This window comes from Protopterus annectens, chromosome 2.part2 (genome assembly GCF_019279795.1).
Source record: "Protopterus annectens isolate FY-2018-M chromosome 2.part2, PAN1.0, whole genome shotgun sequence".
Classification (NCBI taxonomy): domain Eukaryota; kingdom Metazoa; phylum Chordata; order Ceratodontiformes; family Protopteridae; genus Protopterus; species Protopterus annectens.
The window spans coordinates 29,808,536-29,833,378 of record NC_056730.1 but is presented as its reverse complement, the minus strand read 5'-3'; the positions used below and the strand labels follow the sequence as shown (position 1 = coordinate 29,833,378).

Below are 24,843 nucleotides of genomic sequence, written 5' to 3'. Positions count from 1 at the left end.
TCTTATTCTGAGATTTATTGTTTCATTAAATGTCAGCAGTCTGAGTGTCATTTTCTCTGTTTTACACTTTGTGTGCCTCTCTCTCTCTCTCTCTCTCGTGCACCCACCCACACACTTGTCTCTAAAGTGTGCCATGAGCTGCATGTTTTCCACCCTACCATTTTTTCAGATTTAGTTATTTATTTACTTACTTAGATTTGTATTTATTTATTTATTTTGTCAACTGGAAGCAAATGATGTACTTCCCTTTCTGGGCACAAGTGGATATTTAAGCACTGTATTTAACGTCCGTAACTTAACCCCTGATGATGGGCTAATGCCAGCTCAAAAGTTTATGTAATTGCAAAACCTGTGTTGGTCCAGTAAAAGGTATTACATCATGTATGTGTTCCAGTATCTTTGTATTTTCTGCTAGTGGAACAATGCAACATTTTTTTTTTACTTCCTCCACTATTAGACACCCAGACAAAGAATACATCGATATAGGAGGTCAGCTAGTAGTATTTTCAGATCAGTGAAAAATTGTTAGGGCAAGTGTGTCCTGGAACTGGAGGCACAAGGACTGCGGCTACACTTTCAAAAAAATCGGGATTTGTAAGGGTTCCACCATTTTCAAAGGAGCAAAGAAACATTGTGCCTCCTTGGTAGAGGAGGTGGAGTCATGAGTACCAGAATATGAAGAGGGTGCAGGTTTCTATTCGAGGTTCTTTCCTGATGCCTATGAAAGTTGGCTTTTTGTTTTAAACTTGGCAAGGTTAAATATGGGTGTCAAACTCCTAAAGATTCTAGCATTCAGGATGCTAACCTAACTCTGCAGGCCCTCCTGTTCTTCCTTGTGGTCACTTTAGATCTTGTGGGCGCCTACTTGTTCCCATTCCCAAGGACGTTAATATTTTTTTCTTCTTTGTCCGTGGATAGCAAAGTACCAGTTGGCCATTTGGGTTGAATGTTGCTCTTAGGGTTTTACAAAAAGCCTTGCTCTTGTGAATATCCTTGGTTCAGCAATAAGTAATCACATCTACCCACATCAGGATGACTGCCTGATTGAAGCCTATCACCAAGAAAAGGTTAGAGAGAGCAGTACAGTTCACCTGAAGTTGTTCTTTTCATACCATGGATGTTCTTCGTGTTTCACTGTTGCAGTCATCACATTTGGGTTATCTGCTTGCAGTAGCCTTCAGTCGGCCTGATTAACAAAGGCTTGGGTGCTGCGTCAGTTGCTGTCCCTTCTTCCGTGACGTCAGGTCGTCAGGGGTATAAAACATGCAGCCGACGCCATTACATCAGTCTTTCTTGCCGTGTGGTGCCCGAAGCAGTTAGCAAGTGCTGGTCGGCCGACTCCTGAAATTTTCGTTTTCGAGTTTCAGAACCGAAGTCTTCAACTAAAAGCTAAGTACCCTGTTGGGGAAACTTTTTTTCTTGCTCTAAACCGATGTCACTAAAAGTAAATAATTGCATTACTTGTGGAAAGCAAATACCTCATAAAGATTTTCATTCTTACTGTATTCCTTGCCTAGGACCTGACCACGACGTGCCTTGCTGTCGGTTTTGTGCCTTATTTAAACCACAAACTATCCGTCGTCTGTATATTTCCGCTTCTAAATATTTTGGTGCTCAGTTCAGTTATCCTGATTTGTCTTTGGTATGCCATCCAACTACCGATATTCTGGAAAAACGCAAAGATAAAGGCAGAGACAGGCCGCCTAGGTCCAAAGCTGCCGCCGATGCTTCTAAGCCAGTTCACCGGTACTCAGTGAGGTGCTTTCGCAGTCCCTGATGCCCTCTACTTCAGATTCGCAGGCCTCTACTGGGACCCATTTGTAGCCCAGTATGCCGTGAGATGCTTCAACTGTGGAACCTGCGGATGCCTCTACCTTGGATGGGTCCGGAGCAGCTGTGCAGGCACCGGCTTCTGAGGGTGTATTCAGGCCTACTGACTTGCATATTAAACCAACGCCATCTTCTTTTTCAAGGCCTAAAACTCGAATCATGTCTAGACAACTGATGCCTAGACCGCATGGTCAGGCCTCTATGCCTAAAAAAAAAAATGATAAGAATGGCTGAAGACCTTATTACTTTAAGCAGTGGAAGCCAGCCTTCCCCCTCTAAGAGACCCAGGACTGAGTTTGCTTATGATACTTCTGACCAGGATTCTGAATTTTCTGTTTCCTCTGATGACCAGGATGTACCCTTATCTGCCTATGAGGATTCTGATGCTGAGGACTCTACTCCCTCTGCTTTCCCCCCAGAGGATTTCTCTTTTGGTGAAACCTTGCATACTCTCAGGGAGCATTTTCGTTGGGAAAGTCAGGATTTCTCTGATTCTAAAAAGAGCCTTAGGGATTTCTTACTCCTGCCCCAGCACAGGCCTTTAGCCATACCTCCTGTACTAGACATTGTTGATGATGCCTTTTCGGAATCTAGCTTGGCCCCTGACTCTTTACCTCCTGCTCCCAGATAGATATTACAGGTTCGCTGACTCTCTCCAGTTCCTTTTTAAAAAAAATCCTACTGCGGATCCTGAGACCATTTCACAGGGACCCAAGGACATTAAAGCTACTACTGCCAAAAATCCTACCCCCTCTGATAGAGACTCAAGGGTGCTGGATAGATGGGGTAAGAACGTGTACACTTCTGCAACTTTGGCCATTAGGGCCTTAAACTGCCAGTTTCATATGTTAAAGTATCAGCAGCATATTATTGGATTGCTTAAACAGAAAATGATGTTGATTCCTGATTGTGCTGAAAATAAGGATTTAAAACCGTGTAAGAAACTTCTCTGTGGAAGATTTTCAGTCCATATATTTCTAGTTAATCACTGTATATTAATCAGATCAGACAATAGTAGTAGAAGTAGCGAACGTAAACTCGTCAAGTCAAAAAGTAATAATAGAAAATATATAATTCTACAGCATTACTAAGTATTCAAAAGTAATCCATGCAAGGCAGGCAGTCTGTTTCCAGTCGAAAATCCTTTATTAATAAGGATTTACAGGATTTACTGCATTCAGCAGAACAAGTTGGAAGACTTACTTTGCAATGTGGTTGTGATTCACTAGAGGCATCTTGCAGGGCTGCTGTAATTGGGTCTGTACTTAGAAGGCATGCTTGGCTTAAAGAGCAATCCTTGCCAGATCATGTTAAAGCGAAATTACTGGATGCTGCCTTAAACCAGGACTGCCTCTTTGGCAACAAGGCAGAAGAAGTTCTTAAAAAGATGGAGGAAAAAGCTAAATCTTTGCAAACTGTTAAAGATTTTTTTACAAGTACAACCTCCAGGGTTTAGTAGGCATTGGCCTTCCAAGAATTGGCCCTTTCCTGCCTGTTCCAGACCTTCTCAGTCCAAACCCAGATCCAGCAGAGCTCCCAGGCTTCAGTCCCAGGGTATACACAGGACTAAGCAGTGGGGGGCCTCCACTACCAAATCTTGGAGTAATAACCCCCTTATGGTAAACTGTCTCAGTGACTTCTTTTTAAAACTTCCAAGCGCTTCTCAACTGACTGCCGCTTTGGTGGGAAAGATTGCTCTTCATGCAAAGACCTGGGAACTCATTACCCAGGACAAATGGGTTTTAAATATAGTGTCCCAGGGATACAGATTTCACTTCCACTCGTTACCAACACCAAGCGGGTGGTCAAATCTTCCCCCAAATCAGTGAGCAGAGGCCCAAAAGTAAGTACTTTCTGTCTTAAGCATGGCGGCTATTCAGTTGGTGCCAGAGGAGGAAAAGGGGCAAGGTTTCTACTCGAGACTTTTTCTGGTACCCAGAAAAAAAAATTCATGGCGTCCGATCCGGGACCTGTCTACTCTAAACACCTTTTTGGTGATTCCAAAATTCAAGATGCTGACTCTTCACCAGTTGCTCCCTATGCTAGGCAAAGATGCCAGGTTGGCAACACTAGATTTAAAGGAAGCATACCTGGACATTCCAATCGGGGAATCTTGCAGAAGATACCTACGCTTCAAAGCAGGCTACACTCACTATCAGTTCTCTGCACTGCCCTTTGGCTTCTGTACTACCCTCAGGTTATTCACAAAGTGCCTAGCTCCAGTCATTGCATTTTGCCGGCAAAGAAATATTCAGATATACCCATACCTGGACGATTGTCTAATTTAGGCACAAAGACATACTTTTGAATCATCTGGCCTCTGTACAAAGGGTGCTAACTTGTCTGGGGTACACCATAAACGAAAAGAAATCACACCTGGTACTCTGTCAACAAATTATATTCCTTGGGAGCCCCAAGCTTGAATACAACTTCCCAGATGGCTTTCCTTACACCAGAAAAACAAATTCATTTGACGACAACTTCAAACAAGTGGCCACAAGAACCCATCTATCTGCAAGGCAAATACTACAAGCCTTGGGGTTCATGACCTCCTGCATTCTTCTAATTCCATATGCAAGAGTGCATATGGCATCTAAAAAGCCTATGGTGTCAACATTCACTGGCTCTAGAAGCAATGATTCCTATCATACCTTGCCTCAGCCATTTCAGCTCATTATAACACGGAACCTCCCCTCTTGTCTCATCCACTGCTCAAGCAGTTCCTCAGAGGGGCCAAAGATATACGACCACCCAGGAGAGCTCCAACTCCAGCCTGGGACCTTAACTTTGTATTGGAGAAACTCACTCTTCCTGCTTTCGAGCCAGCTGCTACTGCAGACTTAAAATTCCTTTCTTGGAAAACCTCTTTCCTTTTAGCAGTTACTTCAACAAGAAGGGTATCTGAATTACAGGCCCTTATGGCAGTGGAGCCTTTCATCATCTTTCATGTGGACAGGGTGTCCCTCAGGACCAATCCCTCATTCATGCCCAAGGTGGTATCCAGTGTGGCCCTTAATCAGTCCATTCATTTGCCAGCCTTCTTTCCTAATCCACAGAACAAAGGGGAACGGATACTGCACTCCTTAGACGTGCACAGGCAACTTAGATTCTACTTGGACAGGACTAAACCGCAAAGGAAATCTGAACTGCTGGTGGCATTTGATGCAGGAGCCGTGGGGAAGGCCATTTCAAAGCAAACTATTTCCAAATGGATAGGCCATTGCATTAATTTCTGCTACAAGCACCATGGAAAACCTATCCCACAGGGGATCAGACCCCACTCAACCAGGGCTGCATCTACCTCTACAGCCTTTCTCAAAGGCGTCCCTACCAGGGACATCCTAGAAGCTGCTACCTGGAGTTCTGTATACACTTTTACCAAGCATTACCACCTGCCAATTTTCTCTAAATCCAGAGGTGGCTTTGCCACTGCAGTCTTGCAAGGCCTTATAGCTGGTCCTAATGATATCTAAATTCCTTCTCCCATCCTTAGCTTTGGGATTCTACCCAAATGTAATGACTGCAACAGTGAAACACGAAGAACATAGTACAGATGTGCACACTTACCATAAATGTAGATGTTCGAGTGTATCCACTTTTGCAGTCCTGGATGTCCTTCAAGGATGCATCTGCAGTCATCACATATGGGTTGTCCTGCCTCAGGCAGCCCTTCGGTCGGCCGGATTCCAAAGTCTGGATCCGGCGTCGGCTGATGTCGCCCTTTCCCCGACGTCAGAGTGCCTGGGGTATAAAAGCGTCAGCCGACGCCATCTTTCTCGGTCTTTCTTGCCGCGTGGTGTCCGAAGCAGAAGCAGTTCGCAAGTGCCGGACGGCCAGCTCCTGTAATTCAGCTACCGAAGACTTCAAAAGCTAAGTACCCCGTTGGACTCTTTCTTGCCTCAGCCGATGTCAGATAAAGTTAATAATTGCTTAACTTGTGGGAAACAAATACCTCATAAGGATTTCCACTCTTACTGCCTCCCCTGCCTAGGCCCAGACCACGACGTCTCGGCCTGTTCAGCCTGTGCTTCCTTCAACCGACGCACTCTTAGACGTCGGGCGGAGTTTGCAGAGGAATTTTTTGGGGCTAGTTTTTCGTACAATATGCCGTCGGAGACTCCGACTTCACCTTTAACAAAGAAATGGAAGGACAAGGACCGACACACGTGGGCCGCGGTTTCGGCTGAAACCACGGCCAGGCCTACCGCGAGTGTCTCTGTCTCGGCTGAAACAGAGTCCTTGGTACTTCCGACCCCCGAAACCGCTCAACCGACAACCTCGGCCCCGGAGGCCCTTGCTGAGACGGTTATTGAATTTCCTTCTGAAACTGGTGTCTTGGAAACTTCTGACACCATTCCTCTAGACAAAACTACACCAGCACGTGGTGCAGCCAGGCCTCGTGCATCCATATCCATAAAGGCTTTCACCAGGGCTAAAGCTGCTAAACACACAACTATGCCTCCCAGGGTTATTCCTCAGGGACCCACTACAAGTTCACAGATTCTAACTTTAGCAGAGGACCTTATTTCCTTACTTAGGGGCTCTCAACCTCCTCTAGACAAAAGGCCCAGGGTTGAGCCCTCTGATCCCCACTCCTCAGAGGAGGCCTCTGATGGCTCTGCTCTCTCGGACTACCAGGAGGAGGTTTTTTCGGCCTACAAGGATTCTGATGCAGAGGAATCTATCCCCTCGGCCTCCCCTCCTGAAGAACTGTCCTTCGGGGAGACCCTTCACACTATGAGAGAGCATTTCAAATGGCAGGGCCAGGAATTCTCTGATTCCAGGAAAAGATTAAGAACTTTTCTGCATTTACCTCAGCATAGACCTTTGGCTGTTCCTCCTGTTTTGAATGTCATTGATGATGTGTACTTTGAGTCTAGCATAACCCCTGACACTCTTCCTCCAGCCCCTGTCAAACCCGATAGGTACTACAGGGTCCCGGACTCGCATCATTTTCTTTACAAGGCCCACTCTGCTGATCCAGAAACTATTTCCCAGGGCCCTAAAGGGGTTGCAGCTGCCACTACAAAAAATCCACTCCCCTCTGAAAGGGAGGCCAGGGCTTTAGAGAGATGGGGTAAAAAAGTGTATACTTCTGCTACTCTTTCTATGAGGGCATTAAATTGTCAATTTCATATGATACAGTACCAAGAGTATTTGTTAGATGAATTGCATAAGAAACTGTCTTCACCTGAACCCCTAGATCGCAAATCACTTCAGGATCTGGTACATAACTCCCAGCAGGTTAGCAACCATTTTTGCAGTGTGGTTATGATGCATTGGAAGCTTCATGTAGGTCAGCTATGACAGGTGCAGTTATACGTAGGCCTGCTTGGCTGAAGGAACAATCTCTGCCAGACCATGTTAAAGCTAAGCTTCTGGATGCTCCACTGCTCAGGAGGTCTTAAAGAAATTTGAGGAAAAGGCAAAATCTGTACAAACAGTTAAAGATTTTCTACAAGTTCAACCACCAAGATTCAGCAGAAATTGGCCTACCAAGAACTGGTCCTTTCCGGACACAGAAAGATTTCAGAGAGGCAAGAACAGGCGTGCCAGAGGTAGAGGGCAAGCTAGAGGCTCCTACAGAGGACGTCAGTGGCAGCCTCCCAACCAGAGAGGTAGTGCAGGACCTACAACTACTGCACAAGGACAGACTCAATGACTTTGCTTTGACTCCGCCAACCAGGGCTCAATTAGAAGCACCTTTGGGCGGAAAGCTTTCTTTATTCTCAGAAAATTGGCACAGTATAACAAGAGACAAATGGACACTGCAAATAATAGACAAAGGATGCAGGTTCCATTTTCACACATTGCCAAAAAGAAAAGGCATGCCAGACCTGCCACCAAATCAAAGGGCAGAGGCTTTGAAACAAATCTCCAACTTAATGCAAATGAAAGCTATAGAAAAGGTTCCTCTTTCAGAACAAGGCCAAGGATTTTATTCCAGACTATTCCTTGTTCCAAGAAAAGAAAATCAATGGAGGCCTATTCTCGACTTGTCCGCACTGAATACTTATCTCATTGTGCCAAAATTCAAAACGCTGACTTTACAGCAACTCCTTCCCATGCTGGGCAAGGGGTCTTGGCTGGTGACTCTAGACCTCAAGGAGGCATACCTGCATGTCCCTATCAGACAAAGTTGCAGAAGACACCTCAGATTTCTTGCAGGTTCAGAGCATTATCAATTCTCAGCATTGCCCTTTGGCTTATCTACTGCGCCCAGAGTATTCACGAAATGCTTGGCATCAGTAATTGCACACTGCAGACTTCAGGGGATTCAAATATACCCATATCTGGACGACTGCCTTATACAAGCGGACAGCCAGCAAACTTTGGTAAAGGACTTGAGTTATGCCATCCACCTATTGCAGGCCTTGGGATATACAGTCAACATTCACAAATCAAGATTTGTTCCATCCCAAAGAATAACTTTTCTGGGTGCAGATCTAGACACAACCACCCAAGTGGCTTTTCTCACAGAAGAAAAACAGACAACTACTGGATTACTTAAAGAATCTGACAAGACAAACTCGGCTGACTGCAAGAAAAATTCTGCAGGCCCTGGGTTACATGGCATCTTGCATTCTTCTGATTCCACAAGCAAGGCTGCATATGAGGAAACTACAATGGTACCTAAGGAGTTTATGGACTCAGCACAGTCACAGCTTAGAAACTTTGATCCCACTCATTCCATGCCTCCTAAAGGAATTTCTGTGGTGGGCTCAAGCAAGCCAGTCAAACACAGGTCTGCCCTTCAGCAAACCAATAGCCAGCCAAACCGTTACAACGGACGCTTCAGACCACGGTTGGGGAGCACACATGGAGGGCAGATGTATTCAAGGACTATGGTCACAAAGGGAGCTACGCATGCACATGAACCAAAAGGAAATGCTGGCAGTGATGCATGCAATCGAGGCCTTCAAACACTTTCTGCATCAAGGCCACCTGCTAATAAGGACAGACAACACCACAGTCATGTGGTACATAAACAAGCAAGGAGGCACCCATTCCTACACTCTTTGCAGACTGGCAATGACTCTATGGGAACTTTTCTTGAAACTCAATATAGAGCTGCAATCCCAGTTTGTGCCAGGAAAAGACCATATACTGGCGGACAGCTTAAGCAGAAATATCATGGATGCACACGAATGGATGCTGCACCCAGACATCTTCCTACAGATAACACTATCATGGGGAAGGCCGGACATAGTTCTTTTTGCCTCCCCCCACAATCATCAGCTGAAGAAATTCTGCTCAAGGACATACCACCCTCAAGCATGGAAAGTGGACGCCCTCTCTTTCAGCTGGAGAACTCTAACAGTGTATGCATTTCCACCGGTTCCATTATTGACCAAGGTCTTACTGAAGATCAGGACAGAGCAGCCAAAAGTGATCCTGATAGCTCCGGACTGGCCAAGACAGCACTGGTACCCACTGTTAAAGAGCATGTCACGCACGAAACCATGGCCTCTTCCTCAATGGCCACTTCTCCTGACACAGCACAATTACAAAACTCTGCATTCCAACCTGAAAACCTTGCAACTAACAGCCTGGAAAATACCTTGACTCCTCCTCAGGATAAGCTATCCAAGAGAGTGAAGGATATCATCATGGAAGCTCGCCGACCTTCCACAAGAAAGGCATATTCAGCAAAATGGAACACTTGGAGCACCACAAAGGGCCTAGATGCAACAGTGATGAACATGGCACATATCCTGGAATACTTGGCGGAAATTTACTGAGCAAAAATTTACCTAAACAGCAGAGGCCTCCAAAGCAGACAGCCAAGCAACTGCCACCTCATGACACACCATAGGCAACACATAAAACACAAAATCAGTGTGCAAAGCAGTCACAGCCCTTAAGGCCAAATACAACACCAAACATACTTGTCATAGTTGACTCCATAGTCAGACACACTGACGTCCCACTCACCAGGCTGAACAAGGAGAGGGTCACAGTAAGCTGCCTATCGGGCGCTAGAATCCGCCACATAACACAAGCACTCGGGTCACTCCACAGCAAGTACAAATATGACGCAGTCATTGTCCATGCTGGTGTGAACGACCTGAGACATACCTCCCTGGACTACATGAAAAGAGACATAGAGGAGCTCTCTGATTATGTATCCCAGGCAGGTATGACCCTGACCCTGAGCAGCATCCTTCCTTCACCAAGAATGATGCCACAACATAGAGACAAGATGATCAGCTTTAACAATTGGCTTAATTTCTGGTGTCATTCAAAGGAGATCCAGTGTCTGTCTGCCTGAGATGACATGCTTGACAAGCCACGCTGCTTCGCAAGGGTCGGCTTGCACCTGTCACCCCTGGGATTCCGGATATTGGCTAAGGCTCTTGCCACCCCCATAGTGCCTTTTTAGGCAAGGCTCAAATTCTAAACCTACCACCCTAGAAAACAAAAATGGGAAGAAACTAAGGGTAATGCTGCTCAATGCCAGAAGTCTAAATCTCAAAATGCACGCACTCGAGGCCCTTCTCAGTATGGAGAACATCGATGTCTGTGCTGTGACTGAAACCTGGTTCAAGGCTCCTGAGAGCACCCCGGCACTATCAGGTTTTACCTCATATCATGCGTTCGGGCCCAAAACCCGGACCACACCACAAAAGGAGGGGGTATATCCATATTCATCAAGGATACCCACACCTCCAGGTTGGTGGCAACGCACAAAGCATCGGAAACCATCCAGGTGCAATTAACCATAGGCAAAACTGCTCTACAATTTGTAGCATGCTACAGGCCACCCTCTCAAACTCAGGAACCCCACACAGCCTTCCTGAAGACACTGGAGGGTATAAATGTATCTCCAAACACCATTATATTGGGTGACTTCAACTACCGAATATAGACTGGGAACATTACTCAAGCCCAAACTTTCTAGCCCAAAGGTTCCTGGAGTTCATAAATTCAAATGCCATGGAACAACTAGTCACCGTTCCCACAAGAGGAGAAAATATACTAGATCTCATCATCACAAACATGGGGACAAAATGCTCCACACCGAAGTATATCCCTCATTGGTGAGATCAGATCATAAATTAATTTCACTGGATATCCACATCCGCCGCCCCCACCCCAAACAAAAAGACCACAGTGAAGAACTTCTCTAAAGCAAACTTCACACTACTCAAGACTGGTGTGGTATCCTTCAAGGCCCCGAGCCAGTGGAAACCACAACCCAAGCTGGAAGCCCTTACAAATGCCTTCTGACGCCTCCAGGACTGCATGGATCAGGCAATCCCTAATAAAACCAAGACTCTTTCCACCAAGGGCAAACGTCCAGTCTGGTGGACCCCAGCCATAAACAAACTTTACAATAAGAGGAGAAAGCTGTTACATGATAGAGCAAAATCCATAAAAGAGAAGACACCTTTGATCATTATTAGTAAAAAAAATATGAGCACTCATAAAATCATCCAAGGCCAACTTTGAGAGAAAAATTGCCATAGATTCAAAAGACAATCATAAGGCCTTCTTTAGCTATGTTAGAAACCTGTGTGGAAACTCCCAGATATGCTCAGAATTAGTCCAAAATGATACAAAAATCACTGAACCCACAGACATTGCCAACATACTGGCAGACAGGTTCAGTGCAAACTTCAACCCCCTCTCCCCCCCAAAAGGAGAGATAACTATCCCAGCGGAGTGCAGCCTCCCAGACATCTCCAATGCGCAGGTGAAAGCTGCTCTCTCTAAAGCTAAAAACACAGCATCAATGGGACCGGATGGTGTCCCCGGCTGTGTGCTGCACGAACTCATTGAGGAACTAAACCCGCACATAAAGCAGCTGTTTAATCTTAGCCTTACCACAGGATATGTGCCCAAGGAGTGGCGTACGGCAACTGTGGTCCCACTCCACAAAGGCGGTGCCTCTACGGACCCTGGTAATTACCGCCCCATAAGCTTAACAAGCCTGGTCTGCAAAGCTATGGAGAGGATCATAATGGAACTCATAAACAAAGACATAGGGGACTTGCAGACATTGGACCCGACCCAGTTTGGCTTTGTCAAGGGCAGATCATGCCTTTTGAACTTGGTCGACTTCTTCAAAACAGTCACAAAGGCCATTGATGAGGGAAAGGCAGTCCATACAGCCTACCTTGACCTTGCAAAAGCTTTCGACACAATACCCCACTCTGGTATTATAGAGAAACTTACCAGCTTAAATGTAAACCCATATGTCACAAGATGGGTTGCAAACTGGCTAAAGGACAGAACCCACAGGGTTAGAGTAGCTGGCGCCATGTCAGACTCCAAGCCGGTCACAAGTGGTGTCCCACAGGGCTCAGTCCTTGGCCCCCTGTTGTTCGGCATCTACTTCTCAGAAGTACAGGCTAACATAGGAGGACTATGGCTGACAAAGTTTGCAGATGACTGCAAACTGGGAGCCATAGTGGAAAGTACATCGGACACAGATATCCTTCAGAGGGGTCTCACAGAAACTGATAGCTGGTGCCAGAGCCATGGCCTGAAGTTAAATGCCAAAAAATGTATAGTCATACCTTTCGGGAAAAACAAGGTAACCCCAAGCTACCATATAGGTGGCAATCCACTAAGCACAGAAGAGGTTATCAGGGGCCTGGGGACCCAGGTTGACAGTGGCCTTTCTTTTGACACTCACATTGCTAAAGTGTTTAGAAAAACCTTCTACATTGCCCACCTGATCATGAAGGGATTCACATCCAGATCAAGTGAGGTCATTGTTCCCCTGTACTCTTCACTTATCAGACCAATGATAGAGTACAATGCCCCATTAGGGATGTATCTCACCAGACACCTGCAGCAATTGGAGAGACCCCAAAAGTTCCTCACCAAAAGGATAAAGGGACTCCAAAATCTGTCATATGCTGCCAGACTGAAGAAACTCCAGCTCTATTCAGTCGCATACCATCTGCTCAGAGGTGACCTGTGCCTGACATACAAGGCCATGTCCAACCCAGAATTAATGGACATGCTCCACCTCAAAAAATCCAAATCTACCAGATCCACTAGAGCAAGCGACTTAAACCTTAGCACGGATATAAATAGGACATGCTGGAGGGATAGATTTGTCACCCAGAGACTCCCTATGTTGTGGAATAAAATCCCGGTCCATGTGAGGCAGAGCACCTCGCTGGCTCTGTTCAAGAGAAATCTTGACCGGTGGATGGGAGATCGTAGGTTTACCCCGGGAATCATCTCTGTGTCACTGCCGAACAGAGGCATAACAAACTAATGGGCACAGTATTTTTTAACATAAGGGGTGGCGTAAGCCACAAAAACACTGGGCTAGGCTTATAAATGCCTTAGGGCAGATAGCCTAGTATAAACCTATGAACCTAAATGCTCCACAATGGCCTGTCTTACTCTTCTATTAAAATTCATGCTTCAGCAATTTCAGCAGAGTACAATACTGACCCACCTGTCTTTTCTCATCCTCTTCTAAGACAGTTTCTAAGAGGAATTAAAAACATCAATCCTCCAAGGAAACCTCCAGTGCCTACTTGGGACCTTAACTTCGTGTTGGAAAAACTAACTCTGCCTCCCTTTGAACCAGCAGCATCTGCGGAACTACAGTTCCTGTCTTGGAAGACTGCCTTCCTTCTGGCCATAACCTCAGCAAGAAGAGTATCTGAGGTACAGCCCCTCATGGCAGTACAGCCATTTTTTATTTTTCATCAGGACAGAGTCTCATTGAGAACCAATCCTTCATTTATGCCAAAGGTGGTATCCAGGGTCTCATTAAACCAAGCTATTCACCTGCCTACCTTCTTTCCAAATCCACAAAACAAAGGGGAGAAACTTCTGCACACCCTGGACATACACAGACAGTTGCGCTACTACTTGGACAGAACTAAAAGCTACAGAAAAACTGACCAGCTGTTGGTAGCATATGCTGCTGGTGCACGAGGAAAAGCAATTTCCAAACAGACAATTTCAAAATGGATAGGGAATTGCATTTGTTTTTGTTATTCCTTTCATGGAAAAACTGTGCCAGCTAACATTAGACCTCATTCCACCAGAGCCACAGCCACCTCCACAGCCTTCTTAAGAGGGGTGGCTACCAAGGACATTCTAGAAGCTGCTACATGGAGCTCCGTGCATACATTTTCCAAGCATTACAATTTACCTTTCTATTCCAGATCCAGAGCAGGCTTTGCTACGGCAGTCCTGCAGGGCATTTTAGCTACACCATCCTTTACATAGATCTTCCACCCCCAGATTGGCTATGGTATTCTACCCATATGTGATGACTGCAGATGCATCCTTGAAGGACATAGTACAGTTTTGTACCTACCATAAATGTAGATGTCCGATAGGTATGCATCTGCAGTCAGGTTTACCCTCCCTCCTTCCCCTCTGTGGTATTTCTTGGGTACTTATCCCTCTTATAGCTAGCTGGGGTTATCTATTATGGTGTATTAGTTTTATATTACTGTGCATGTTTGGAATTTTTTTTTTGCATTTCTCTAAAATTAGCCTTCCTTAGAGGGCACCTGGCATCTGGGGCAAGAAAAACTGAGGAAGATGGTGTCGGCTGACGCTTTTATACCCCAGGCGCTCTGACGTCGGGGAAAGGGCGACATCAGCCGACGCCGGACACAGACTTTGGAATCCGGCCGACCGAAGGGCTGCCTGAGGCAGGACAAACCCATATGTGATGACTGCAGATGCATACCTATTGGACATCTACATTTATGGTAGGTACAAAACTGTACTTTATCCTCCCTCCAGCCCCCTTACTTTTTTTGGCTATACCTCTACTCTCCTTTACTTTGCTCAAAAGCTTGTTGGAGTATTTGCTTTTTTGTTGGAGGTATAACCTTGTATAATTATAGATCTAATTGCTTCCCATTAGAGGGGCACCTGACATCTGGGGCAAGAAAAATTGATGTAATGGCGTCAGCTGCATGTTTTATACCCCTGACATCACGGAAGAAGGGACAGCAACCGACGCAGGACCCAAGACTTTGTTGATCAGGTCGACTGAGGTCTACTGCAAGCAGATAACCCAAATGTGATGACTGCAACAGTGAATACACTCTAACATCTACATTTATGGTAAGCGTACACAACTGTACTATTTGTTGACCACCAAGAATTGATCTGAATGCCCTTCAAGACTGACATTCCCGGGTGCCATCTTGTTTTCGTCCAGCAAGAAGGCCTTCATACCTCAGGAAAAGGTGGAAACCCTGCTGAGCTTCCTTTAACACATTTCTGTGAAGTCATTTACTGCAGCAGTGTAGGTTAGCACTTCAGGGTACATGACATTCCTGATTTTAATGGCATCCTTAGCATGACTGCATATGAGGAAACTGTGGTAGCATCAGGAGCACTTCGTCACCTAGTGAGTCCCTGGTGGCAGGAACTCAAAAGGTAGATACAGTAAGTTCAGATAAATATTGTGGTTCATTTCAAATTAAGTTCACACAGTCAAATGTTGTCCACAGGTAATTCCGATAAGAGTGGAGGGTATGGATGCAAGGGAAGGGGTGGTGGTCAAGATATGTGATAGGATAAAGAAAATTGCAGTTTAGAAGTTGATGAAATGAGTTAACCTGCGTGGAGAATTACAAAAAAAAAAAAAAACTGATTTCTTGATGAAACAGCATACTAAATTGTTAAAAAAAATGATTTTTTTCTTTTTCTTTCAAGTAATTTTCAGAAGCTCGATAATACCTGTGAGCAGGGATGTACCATTTCCATTGTTTGTCCATGGAGTGTAGATTTCTTTGAAGGACAATTGGCAGAGCACTGTGGACTTCACTTTGATACGTAAGGCAAGTGGTAATTCAATTAGTCACTTTTATGCAAATCAAGCCCTCTGATTTAATTGGGAGTACTGTAGTAAAACTGTAGTATAAAATGTACTGGGAGGGGGTAAGCAGTGTAAAAGGCAAGTTTCATGATACTTGGGGAATGTTATATAGACAAGAAATGTTAAATGTTAAGTTGTCAATCTCGCCTTCATTCTTGCTGGATGGGTTCGGAGCCGATCCTCGGCTCCGACTCGGCACTTGCTTTAGCTCGAGAACTCTTTACCAGCTCGAGGCAACCCTATATCCCATGATGCAAGGCGGAACTACCTCAGATCTCGTTTGCCGCTTAGCGAAAGAGGTCTCCTTTGCCAGCTGAGGTAATTTTTTTCTTGTAAAAGAAGAAAAAGTTTAGTTAGGGGTTTATTTTTTCCCTTAGTGTTAGTTTAGCCTGTACTTGGTTACAGCCCACCCTATTCCCTTCCTTTTAAACTTTTATAAATAGTTTTCTGTTTAAAGTTTTAGTCAGGCCTAGTTCCCCAAGTTATTCCCTTCCTGTGTGTCTGTGTAAGGAATTAATTGGTGTGTTTGTGGGGACTGTTTGTGTTTCCCTTCTAGGATGTCAAAAGAAGGCAAGGTCTCAGGCTTCAAGAAGTGTGACCAGTGCTGTCAGAAAATGTCTCTGACAGACGGTCACACTTCTTGTGTTTATTGCCTGGGGCCTTTGCACCTGCAGGACTCCTGTGCGTTGTGCCATGCTTTTAGCCAGAGAGTCCTGCAGGAAAGGAGGAACAAATTAATCCTCCGAGGTTTACTTAAACCTGAAGGTTCTCCTCCTAAGTCAGGGGCAGGAAAACCTCTTAAGCCACCGAAGGTTCAGGCTACAGTGTCCAAGCCTCCTCCGGTGGCTCCGCCCGCCGGAGCCGATATCGGCTCCGCTGGAGTCGATACTTCTTCTGTTAGAGTAGTGGGTTGGTGCCGACCGGCTCCGATACCCTGACTACTGTGGCCTTGTCGGCTCCGGCTGGAGGCGACACTTTATCCAGCATCGGCCGCGAGATATCCTCGGCTCCATCTGGGGTTCAAGGGACTTCGGCTCCGATGGCTTCGACCCGAAGAGATCCCGGTCCCTTCTATACTAAGTATTCACTCGGCTCCGGGTCTCCTCTTTTGTCGGAGCGGAGCCATCGGAGCCGATCTTCGAGATCTTCCAGGCTGTCTGACCACGATTTGGAGAGGGTGGTAAGCAGGCTGTTGAAGTCTCAGGCACTGGCCCAAATGCTCCATAGCCCGTCTCAACAGACTTCGGCTATAGCCCGATTCTTGAGATTCCTCCTCCGACTCTACACCAGAGTTCGGAGCCGGAGCTTCTTGGGACAGCGACTGTTTCGATGCCGGAGCCAATACATCCTTCGGCTCCGATCTCCTCCTTGAGACCATCCTTGGAGGGATCCGGTCGTCGGGTTTCCACTGTCTGCTCCGAGGGGCTAGTGGCATCGGACCCTTGTCCGACCCGCCTCCCTCTCGGGCTTCGGCTTTGGTAAGCTCGGCGCCGACATCGGCCTCGAGCCTTCTCTCTCCTTGGAGCCGACCATTCCCGTTTCTTCGAGCGGTGTGTTCAGTCTCCCGGGGAGAGGAGCCTTTGAGGTGATGAGGAGTGTCCTGGCCTCTGAGCCTGGTCAACGGTCTATCCCTCTAGCTCCTCCCTCATCAGTGCCTGCAGATGCCTCTTGCCAGCCTCTTGCTCTCAGGCCCAGGGATCCATCACCCCAGGTTTCCCCACTGGGAATTTCCTCCTCTTTCGAGGTTTCTCCTTATCCTGCAGGGGAACCCCCTCGGAAGAGGACGTGTAAGAGGAAACACACAGACTCCCCTGAGTCTACTACATCTGATACCGACTTAGATGAGTCGGAGGGTTCCCACGGTCCCCCTCTGAGGATGTCTCCTTTTCAGACATCCTTGAGCTCCTCAAACAGAGGGGGAATTGGCCCTCCATTGACCCCTCCGAGGATGAGTCGGTATACCTGGAGGCTTTTGGGTCCCGACCCTCCACCTCCTGGGTGTCTCCGCCTTTCGACCCACTCATGCAGGTAGTGGCTCGGAAGGCGTGGGCGGCTCCAGATTCTGTGGAACCTGTCCCCAGGAGACCATCCAAGTTCATCACGGCCCCTTCGGATAAACAGTTCTTGTCCAAAGGTGTCTCTGTGGATGCTATGGTGGTGGCGGCCACTAAGAAGGAACTGGCGGATCCTTCAGTGCCTGTCCATCCTCCTAATAAGGATTCTCGGACCATGGACAGGTATGGAAAGCAGATGTTTTCTTCAGCGACCTTTGCTATGCGTTCGCTGAATTACCTTTGTCACTTCACCAGGCTTCAACGAGATATTCTCAAGGAACTGGGAGAAGTTGTCCAGGATCCTTCTGCTGCTGGGGCTCAGGAAAAGATTGCCTCACAGCTTGCTATCCTGAATTCCATATCTAACTCCTCTATGCGGCTCATATCTTATGCAGCCGATGGAGCGAGCAGGGCCGCAGGCACAGGGGTTGCTCTTAGACGCCAAGCCTGGATGCGGCTGTGTAATTTTGCGGACCCCTTTAAGGCGTCCTTCACCAACACGCCCTTTGACGGTTCGGCTTTGTTCGGGCCTCAGGTGAAGGATACTTTGACCAGATGTGAGCAGGACGGTAAAACTCTTTCTGCCGTTGGAGTCCAGTTTTCCACTCCTTCTAGACCATACCCCAAGGGTCAGAAGGGGAAGATGTGGTTCCGTAAAGCCCAAGGAGCTACACGGACACATGTGGTCAGTTTACCCCAGAGGCAGAGGGGTAACAATAATAGACGCCCTAGAGGCAGGGGGTCCTCAGAACCAGGGCAGCAGGGAGTCTCTTCCTGAGAAGCCCTTTCAGCATCCCTGAGGTGTTGCCCGACTGTCCACCCTTGGAGGCAGTCGGGAAGAATTTCGCTGTACCCAGTAGCCTGGCAATCCCTATCCCAAGAGAAGTGGGTACAGTCGATCATATCCGAGGGTTGCAAAATTCGCGAAGGTTTCAGACTCTACAATCCCTTCCAGACATCTCACCCGGTCAAAGGGATTTGGCAAGACAGGAAGTTTCAAAACTCCTGGAAAAAAGAGCCATCCAGACAGTGCCGGCAGACCAAGTAGGATCCAGCTTCTACTCAAGATTCTTTTTGGTCCCCAAAAGGACGGGAGATTGGAGACCAATACTAGACCTAAGCAGACTAAACAAGTCTGTCAAAAAGGCAAGATTCCAGATGGTCACGCTGCAATCCATTCTGCCCTTTCTGGGCAAGGACAACTGGATGTGCTCTATAGACCTTCAAGATGTACTATCACATAAAGATTCACAGGCGCTCCAGAAGGTTTCTCCGGCTTCGGCTGGGAGCCAGTCATTACCAATTCAGAGCACTGCCCTTTGGCCTCACTTCAGCCCCAGAGTGTTCACCAAATGCATGGCAGTGGTCACAGCTCACCTGAGACGCCGAGGATTCCAGGTGTTTCCTTATTTGGATGACTGGCTCCTCTCCGCCACCTCCAAGCATCAGCTTCTTCGGTCCAGAGACTACACCCTACAGCTTTGCAAGAGACTAGGAATTTCGGTAAATTTGAAAAATCCTCTGCTGCCTTGCCAATCTATCACCTTTATAGGCAGAGTTAAATACCGTCAAAATGTTAGCCAGGCTAACAGATCAAAGGATTCTGGACATCCAGAAATTTGTTCAGCTTCTGTTACTAAGCAACAAGATCAAAGCCAGGTTGGTCTTGAAAGTTCTAGGTCTAATGGCTGCGGCCATTGTTCTTCTTCCACTGGCTCGCTTCCACATGTCTCCTGCAGTGGATGTTATTCACGCAGTGGTCGTACCACGATCTGCCCATGAGACACGAAATCTTGGTAACACAGTCGTGCAGGGCTCATCTACGATGGTGGATATCTTCCCTCTTCTTCATCAGGGCCGACCCTTTGTTCCCCTCCTCCAGTTGCCACAGTCACCACGGATGCCTCCTGATCGGGTGGGGGGCATTATCAGGGCAGGATGGTCCACGGACGTGGCAACCCATAGAATACCACCTGCACATAAATGTCCTGGAGATGAGAGCAGTGCTTTTGACGTTGCAAGCCCTCGGCGACTTTCTTCCCACGGGACTATTGCAGTACAGACGGACAACATGTCCGTGGTCTGGTACATCAACAAACAGGGCAGAACCAGGTCCTATCCCTTATGTCGAGAAGCTCTCAGACTTTGGCAATGGGCGATCTCTTCTCAACGGTTTCTGATAGCAACGCACATCCTCGCAGGTCCAACCTATTGGTGGACAGGCTAAGCAGATCTATTCTGATGCCTCACGAGTGGTCTCTCAATCAATCTGTATTGGATCAGATTTTTCTGAAGTGGGGCACCCTTGTTGCGATCTTTTCGCTACCCTCAAAACAGCAAGTGCCCAGATTACTTCACACTTTTTCCCCTTCCAGGCCAACCATTGAGAGACTCTCTAGCCCAGGATTGGCCTCGGGGACTTCTTTATGCTTTTCCTCCCTTTCCATTGATTCCACAAGTCATTCAGAAAGCCACCGTTTTGAGAGCCAAATTGATCCTCATTGCTCCATATTGGCCTCGACAAATTTGGTTTCGTCTCTACATCATCATCTTCTGGTGCAGCCCTGGCATCTGGACCCAGTTCCGGATCTTTTGATCCACCAGTCGGGTCAGCAGCACCGGCCATTCATTCTCTCAACCTCACTGCTTGGTTGCTCCACTTCCTTCCCTAGCCAGGCTACCAATGATTTCTGACTCAGAGACATTTTAGTGTCTTCTTTAAAGTCGTCCACTAGAACTATTTATGCTAGCAAGTGGCGGCGTTTTGATTTGGGCAAACGCCAGAAATATTGATCCTTTTACCGCTCCTGTACATTCTGTTTTGGATTTCCTGGCGGAGGTTTTTCATTCAGGATCTTCGTCATCTACAGTCAAAGTTCAACTGGCTGCTATTTCCAAGTATCATGTTGGCTTGCATGACAATAACATCATGTCTCATAGGTTATGCAAGGCCTTTTTAAGAGGAGTTTTTCTCCTAAAACCGCCTGTGAAACATCCTCCTCCACAATGGGATCTAAACTTAATGTTGGCATCCCTAATTCTACCTCCTTCGAACCGTCTGCTCGTGTTCTTTAAAGTTATTGGCGTGGAAAACTATATTTTGCTGGCTGTTACTTCTGCAAGAAGAGTTTCTGAGATTCAGGCCCTCTGTATTCGTTCTCCTTATCTGGTTTTTCATAAGGATAGGGTTTCGCTTAGAACTAACCCTTCCTTTCTTCCCAAGGTTGTATCTCAAACCAATATTAACCAATCTATTGATCTACCAGTTTTCTTTCCTAACTATTCTGACAGAGCTGAACAGAAGCTGCATTTTTGGATGTTCATCGTCAGCTCAGGTACTACTTGCATAGGACTAAACAAATTAGAAAATCAGACCAATTGTTTGTCTCCTATGCAGAAAACAGGTTAGGTCTTCCAGTTTCTAAAGTGACCTTATCTAGATGGTTGACTTCCACCATTTCCTATGTGTACTCTCTAAGGGGCAAACAACTATCTTCTAAGCCAAAAGCACATTCGACCAGGAGTCTATCCACTTCGGTAGCCTTTCAGGATAGACTTCCCATTGACACTATTTGTGCAGCAGCTACTTGGGCCACACCTCATACCTTTGTGTCTCATTACAAGTTGGATTTGGCCTCCAGGGATAGGGCCAGTTTTGGTTCCACAGTTCTCAAGAGTCTGTTCCATTGAGCCACCCGGGATACAGGTGCTAGGGACGGTCCCATCCAGCAAGAATGAAGGCGAGATTGACAACTTAACATTTAGAAGTTATGTACCTACCATAACGTTCCATGTTAGTTGTCTTCTCTCGCCTTCTTTCTCCTCCCTCCTTCCCCCTGGCCTGGACAGATCTTGGAGAGTTCCTATTAGATTGCTTCCTCTGGAGCATTGTTATGAGGACTTCTTTTAGGAACCATGGTTCCTAATTATATTAGGATAGTCTTTAGCAGGGTCAGTTAGCTGCCAAACGAGATCTGAGGTAGTTCCGCCTTGCATCATGGGATATAGGGTTGCCTCGAGCTGGTAAAAGGAGTTCTCGAGCTAAAGCAAGTGCCGAGTCGGAGCCGAGGATCGGCTCCGAACCCATCCAGCAAGAAAGAAGGCGAGAGAAGACAACTAACATGGAACGTTATGGTAGGTACATAACTTCTAATTAAGGTTGGCAGTCTTGCTAGAGTAGCACCTTCACAGCTTAATTTTGGTAGTGTTTTAAAATGTTTTATGTGAACGTAGCATTTATGATTTCATTTGGTTGTAAAGACTGTTAAGTAATGTAATCAGTGATATGTTTGGGGTCACCTAGCAGATAATAGGCCTGCATGTAGTCAAAGAAAGAAGTAACCCATGGTCGTAGTTCTTTCTGTTAAATATTTTGACTGTTCTCTCAAGAATGCAGTTTAGCTTATTTGGATCCATTTTTCCTGTGCATTGTGGGGTGTCTAGCATACTAAAGCCTGGGAAATGCATTGAAATAAATATGTTGTCATGCAGGAAGAAGAATAAATGTTCACTTCTTGTGAGGAAGAGCATGTTCCCCAATTCTCCCAATTTGGGTTGTTCATCTTTTCCTGGAAAACTTCAAGGGTCCAGTGACTTGATCAGGTTTCCATTAAATTTGGCTTCTTCTCTGGTATCTCAGCAATTTATTGAATCCCAGTACAATGCTAAGAATGCAAGGTATGTGCTTTTTCTTACTTGTACACAAGGTTTGAGTATTTATTGTAAAAGTGAACTGTTTTCTGTTGCAAGAATTAATTTGTAGCTATGATCAATTTCTGTTTAGTGCAGATAAATGAACCCCAGCTGTGTAAATTTGTATTAGCTGCTACTGTGTTGTTTCATTGAGTCATTCATGTTGAATGGTGACTGAAGATTCTGAAAACAATGATTTGACATTGGGAGTTTCTACAGCAGGGGTAATGCCAGCAGGTATTGAGTCTTCTTGGTTTATAACTTTCCCAGGCTGCCCTAACCCCTTCCCTTACTCAGTTTTTGTACCATTAAAGAACTGCCTGTCTGGACCTGTTCAGCTCCACATTGAATTTACCACTGCCCAGTGTGACCCCTGAGTGCATGCATTAACCCCCCCACCTCAGGTAAAGCAGGCGAGCCATGTTCCTTCACTCCTAATCAGCCCTGCCTGGCTCCTCGAGTTTCATGCCTGCTAACCGTGGTTGCCTGGAGATGAAATCAGGAATCCATACTATGTGCCACAGACCCAGGCTTGTGCAACAGATCGACAGCTCAGTCCTGGCACCTCTCTGTCTTCCAGCAGATGTTACTGCTTCAAAAATCTTCATGGTTCCCCACACCAGACTGCCTATGATGTTCCTAAAGTTATTACATTGTTGTCCCTCAGCCTAGCCATTCATTTACTTGTGTTCTGTTCTTGTCTCAGAACAAGAGAGAGAAATCCCTTCATTGCTTGGATGTGTACTGAAAACAGAAGTTTTACTTGCTCAGAACGAAGTTCAGAAAGACATCAGCTATTTCTTGGCCCAAGGTATGGAGGATTTCTTGGCCCAAGGTATGGAGGATAATCCAATCAACAGCCGTTCTGCTTGCACATAGTATTTCCTTTCTCTGCTCAAATTGTGGTAAACCTATTCCTGCGCACCTTAAATCTCTTCTGCAAGAGGCACTGCAGCCACCGCAGAATTTCTCTGAGGATTCAGCACTCTGTATGTGATAGAAGTACCTTCCTTGGTCCTTAATGAATGCTTTCTCAACACACAACAATTTTGGGGGTGCCTCTGTATCTAGAGCAGGGTTTGTTGATGCTGTATTGTAAAACTTGGTATCCTAACTGTTTTCTTCTGCCAGACACCCTTTGCATTTTTGCATTGGGAATATTTTCGAAGTATTGACTGCAACAGTGAATGGTACAGTGAGCATAGTACGATTGTGTTAGGCGCTTACCGTAGGTGTTGGTGTCCTAGTACATCCTTTGTTCATAGGGTCATAGGAGGTTACTAAGCTAATGGCCCTGGGCCCTTACAAGCCTAGCCAAGAGTTTATCCCCAAAAAAGAATCCTTAGTCAGCACCTGTCACCCCTGTCAGTGACGGACACAGGTGGAACCCCTGGGACATATTTGTGCTTTCCCATACACTCATCAAGGTTGCGCTTGAAGAGGGTCAGCGAGGTGCTGTGTTTGATGTGTAGGGGATGTCTATTCCAGAGATTGGGTAACCTTTGGGAGACCAACCTGTCTCTCCAGCAGGTTTTGTTGATGTTGCATATTAGATTCAGGCCTTTCGAGTGGGTAATGCGTGAGGTTATGGATATGGAACATTTCTAGTAGGGCAGGGTCCGAGACACACAGATCACTTTTGAGCAATCTGTATGATACTGAGTAGAGTGATGGTGATTTGAGCCTTTCCACATATGACAGGTGTTGGAGACCATGGATTCTCTTTATGAGGTATTTCTCTAGCCTTTCTAGTTGATGCAGATGTTTGAAGAGCTACATAACAAACTGGCATTATACTCAATTATTGGCCCAATGAAGGAGGAGGAGTACAGAGGTAATAACCTCCTTTTTTCTGGATGCAGTCCCTTTACTTATGAGATGAACCAAGTAAAAGGCTTTTCTGACCACTGCTGCTACATGATGGTCAAATGTGAGATTGTTGTCAATCTGATTACCCAGGTCTCTCACCACAGGTTGCATACTTAGGGGGTTGCCGTTGATGTGGTAATCAGTAGGGGCCGTGTTTTTGCCAAATGGTATGATAAATGCTTTTGCTTTTAACTTGAGGTCATGACTTTGGCACTGGTCATTAGTTGCTGTGAGACCCTCTTGCAGTATGTTGATACCATTCGAGCAGTCAGTGACAGCACCCAACTTAGTCGTCTGCAGACTTGCTCAGCCACAGGCCTTTTGTCTTTGCCTGGACCTCTTGAGAAGTACTTGCCAAACAGTAGAGGTCCCAGGACAGATCCGTGGGATCTCAACTAGTGACGGGTCTGCTATAAAAGGTGGAGGCTCCTATTTAGACCTTGTGAGTCGTGTCGGTTACCAGTATGCCACCCACCTGATGAGTTAGGTATTTACGTGAAGTTTTGTTAGCTTTTTGATGATGCCCGAGTGGGGGACTTTTTTGTTTTGTTGTTTATTGTTCATTATTCTGGCCCC

The 24,843-nt window shown here is 46.2% G+C and overlaps 1 protein-coding gene across 4 annotated transcripts in view; it reads left to right on the top strand.

Moving 5' to 3' along the window:
- TENT2 (terminal nucleotidyltransferase 2) overlaps positions 1–24,843 on the top strand; it is a 1,237,070-nt gene that overhangs the window by 119,003 nt on the left and 1,093,224 nt on the right. For 2 of the 4 annotated variants that reach the window (XM_044063711.1, XM_044063712.1), the window contains exons 2-3: positions 15,490–15,614; positions 22,198–22,383. The exons of 1 other annotated variant lie outside the window; for it this stretch is intronic. In XM_044063711.1, coding sequence (XP_043919646.1) covers positions 22,235–22,383 — 149 coding nt within the window. In that variant the 5' untranslated portion in view covers positions 15,490–15,614; positions 22,198–22,234. The remainder of the gene's footprint in view (positions 1–15,489; positions 15,615–22,197; positions 22,384–24,843) is intronic. One more of the 4 variants, XM_044063713.1, reaches the window with a different exon arrangement.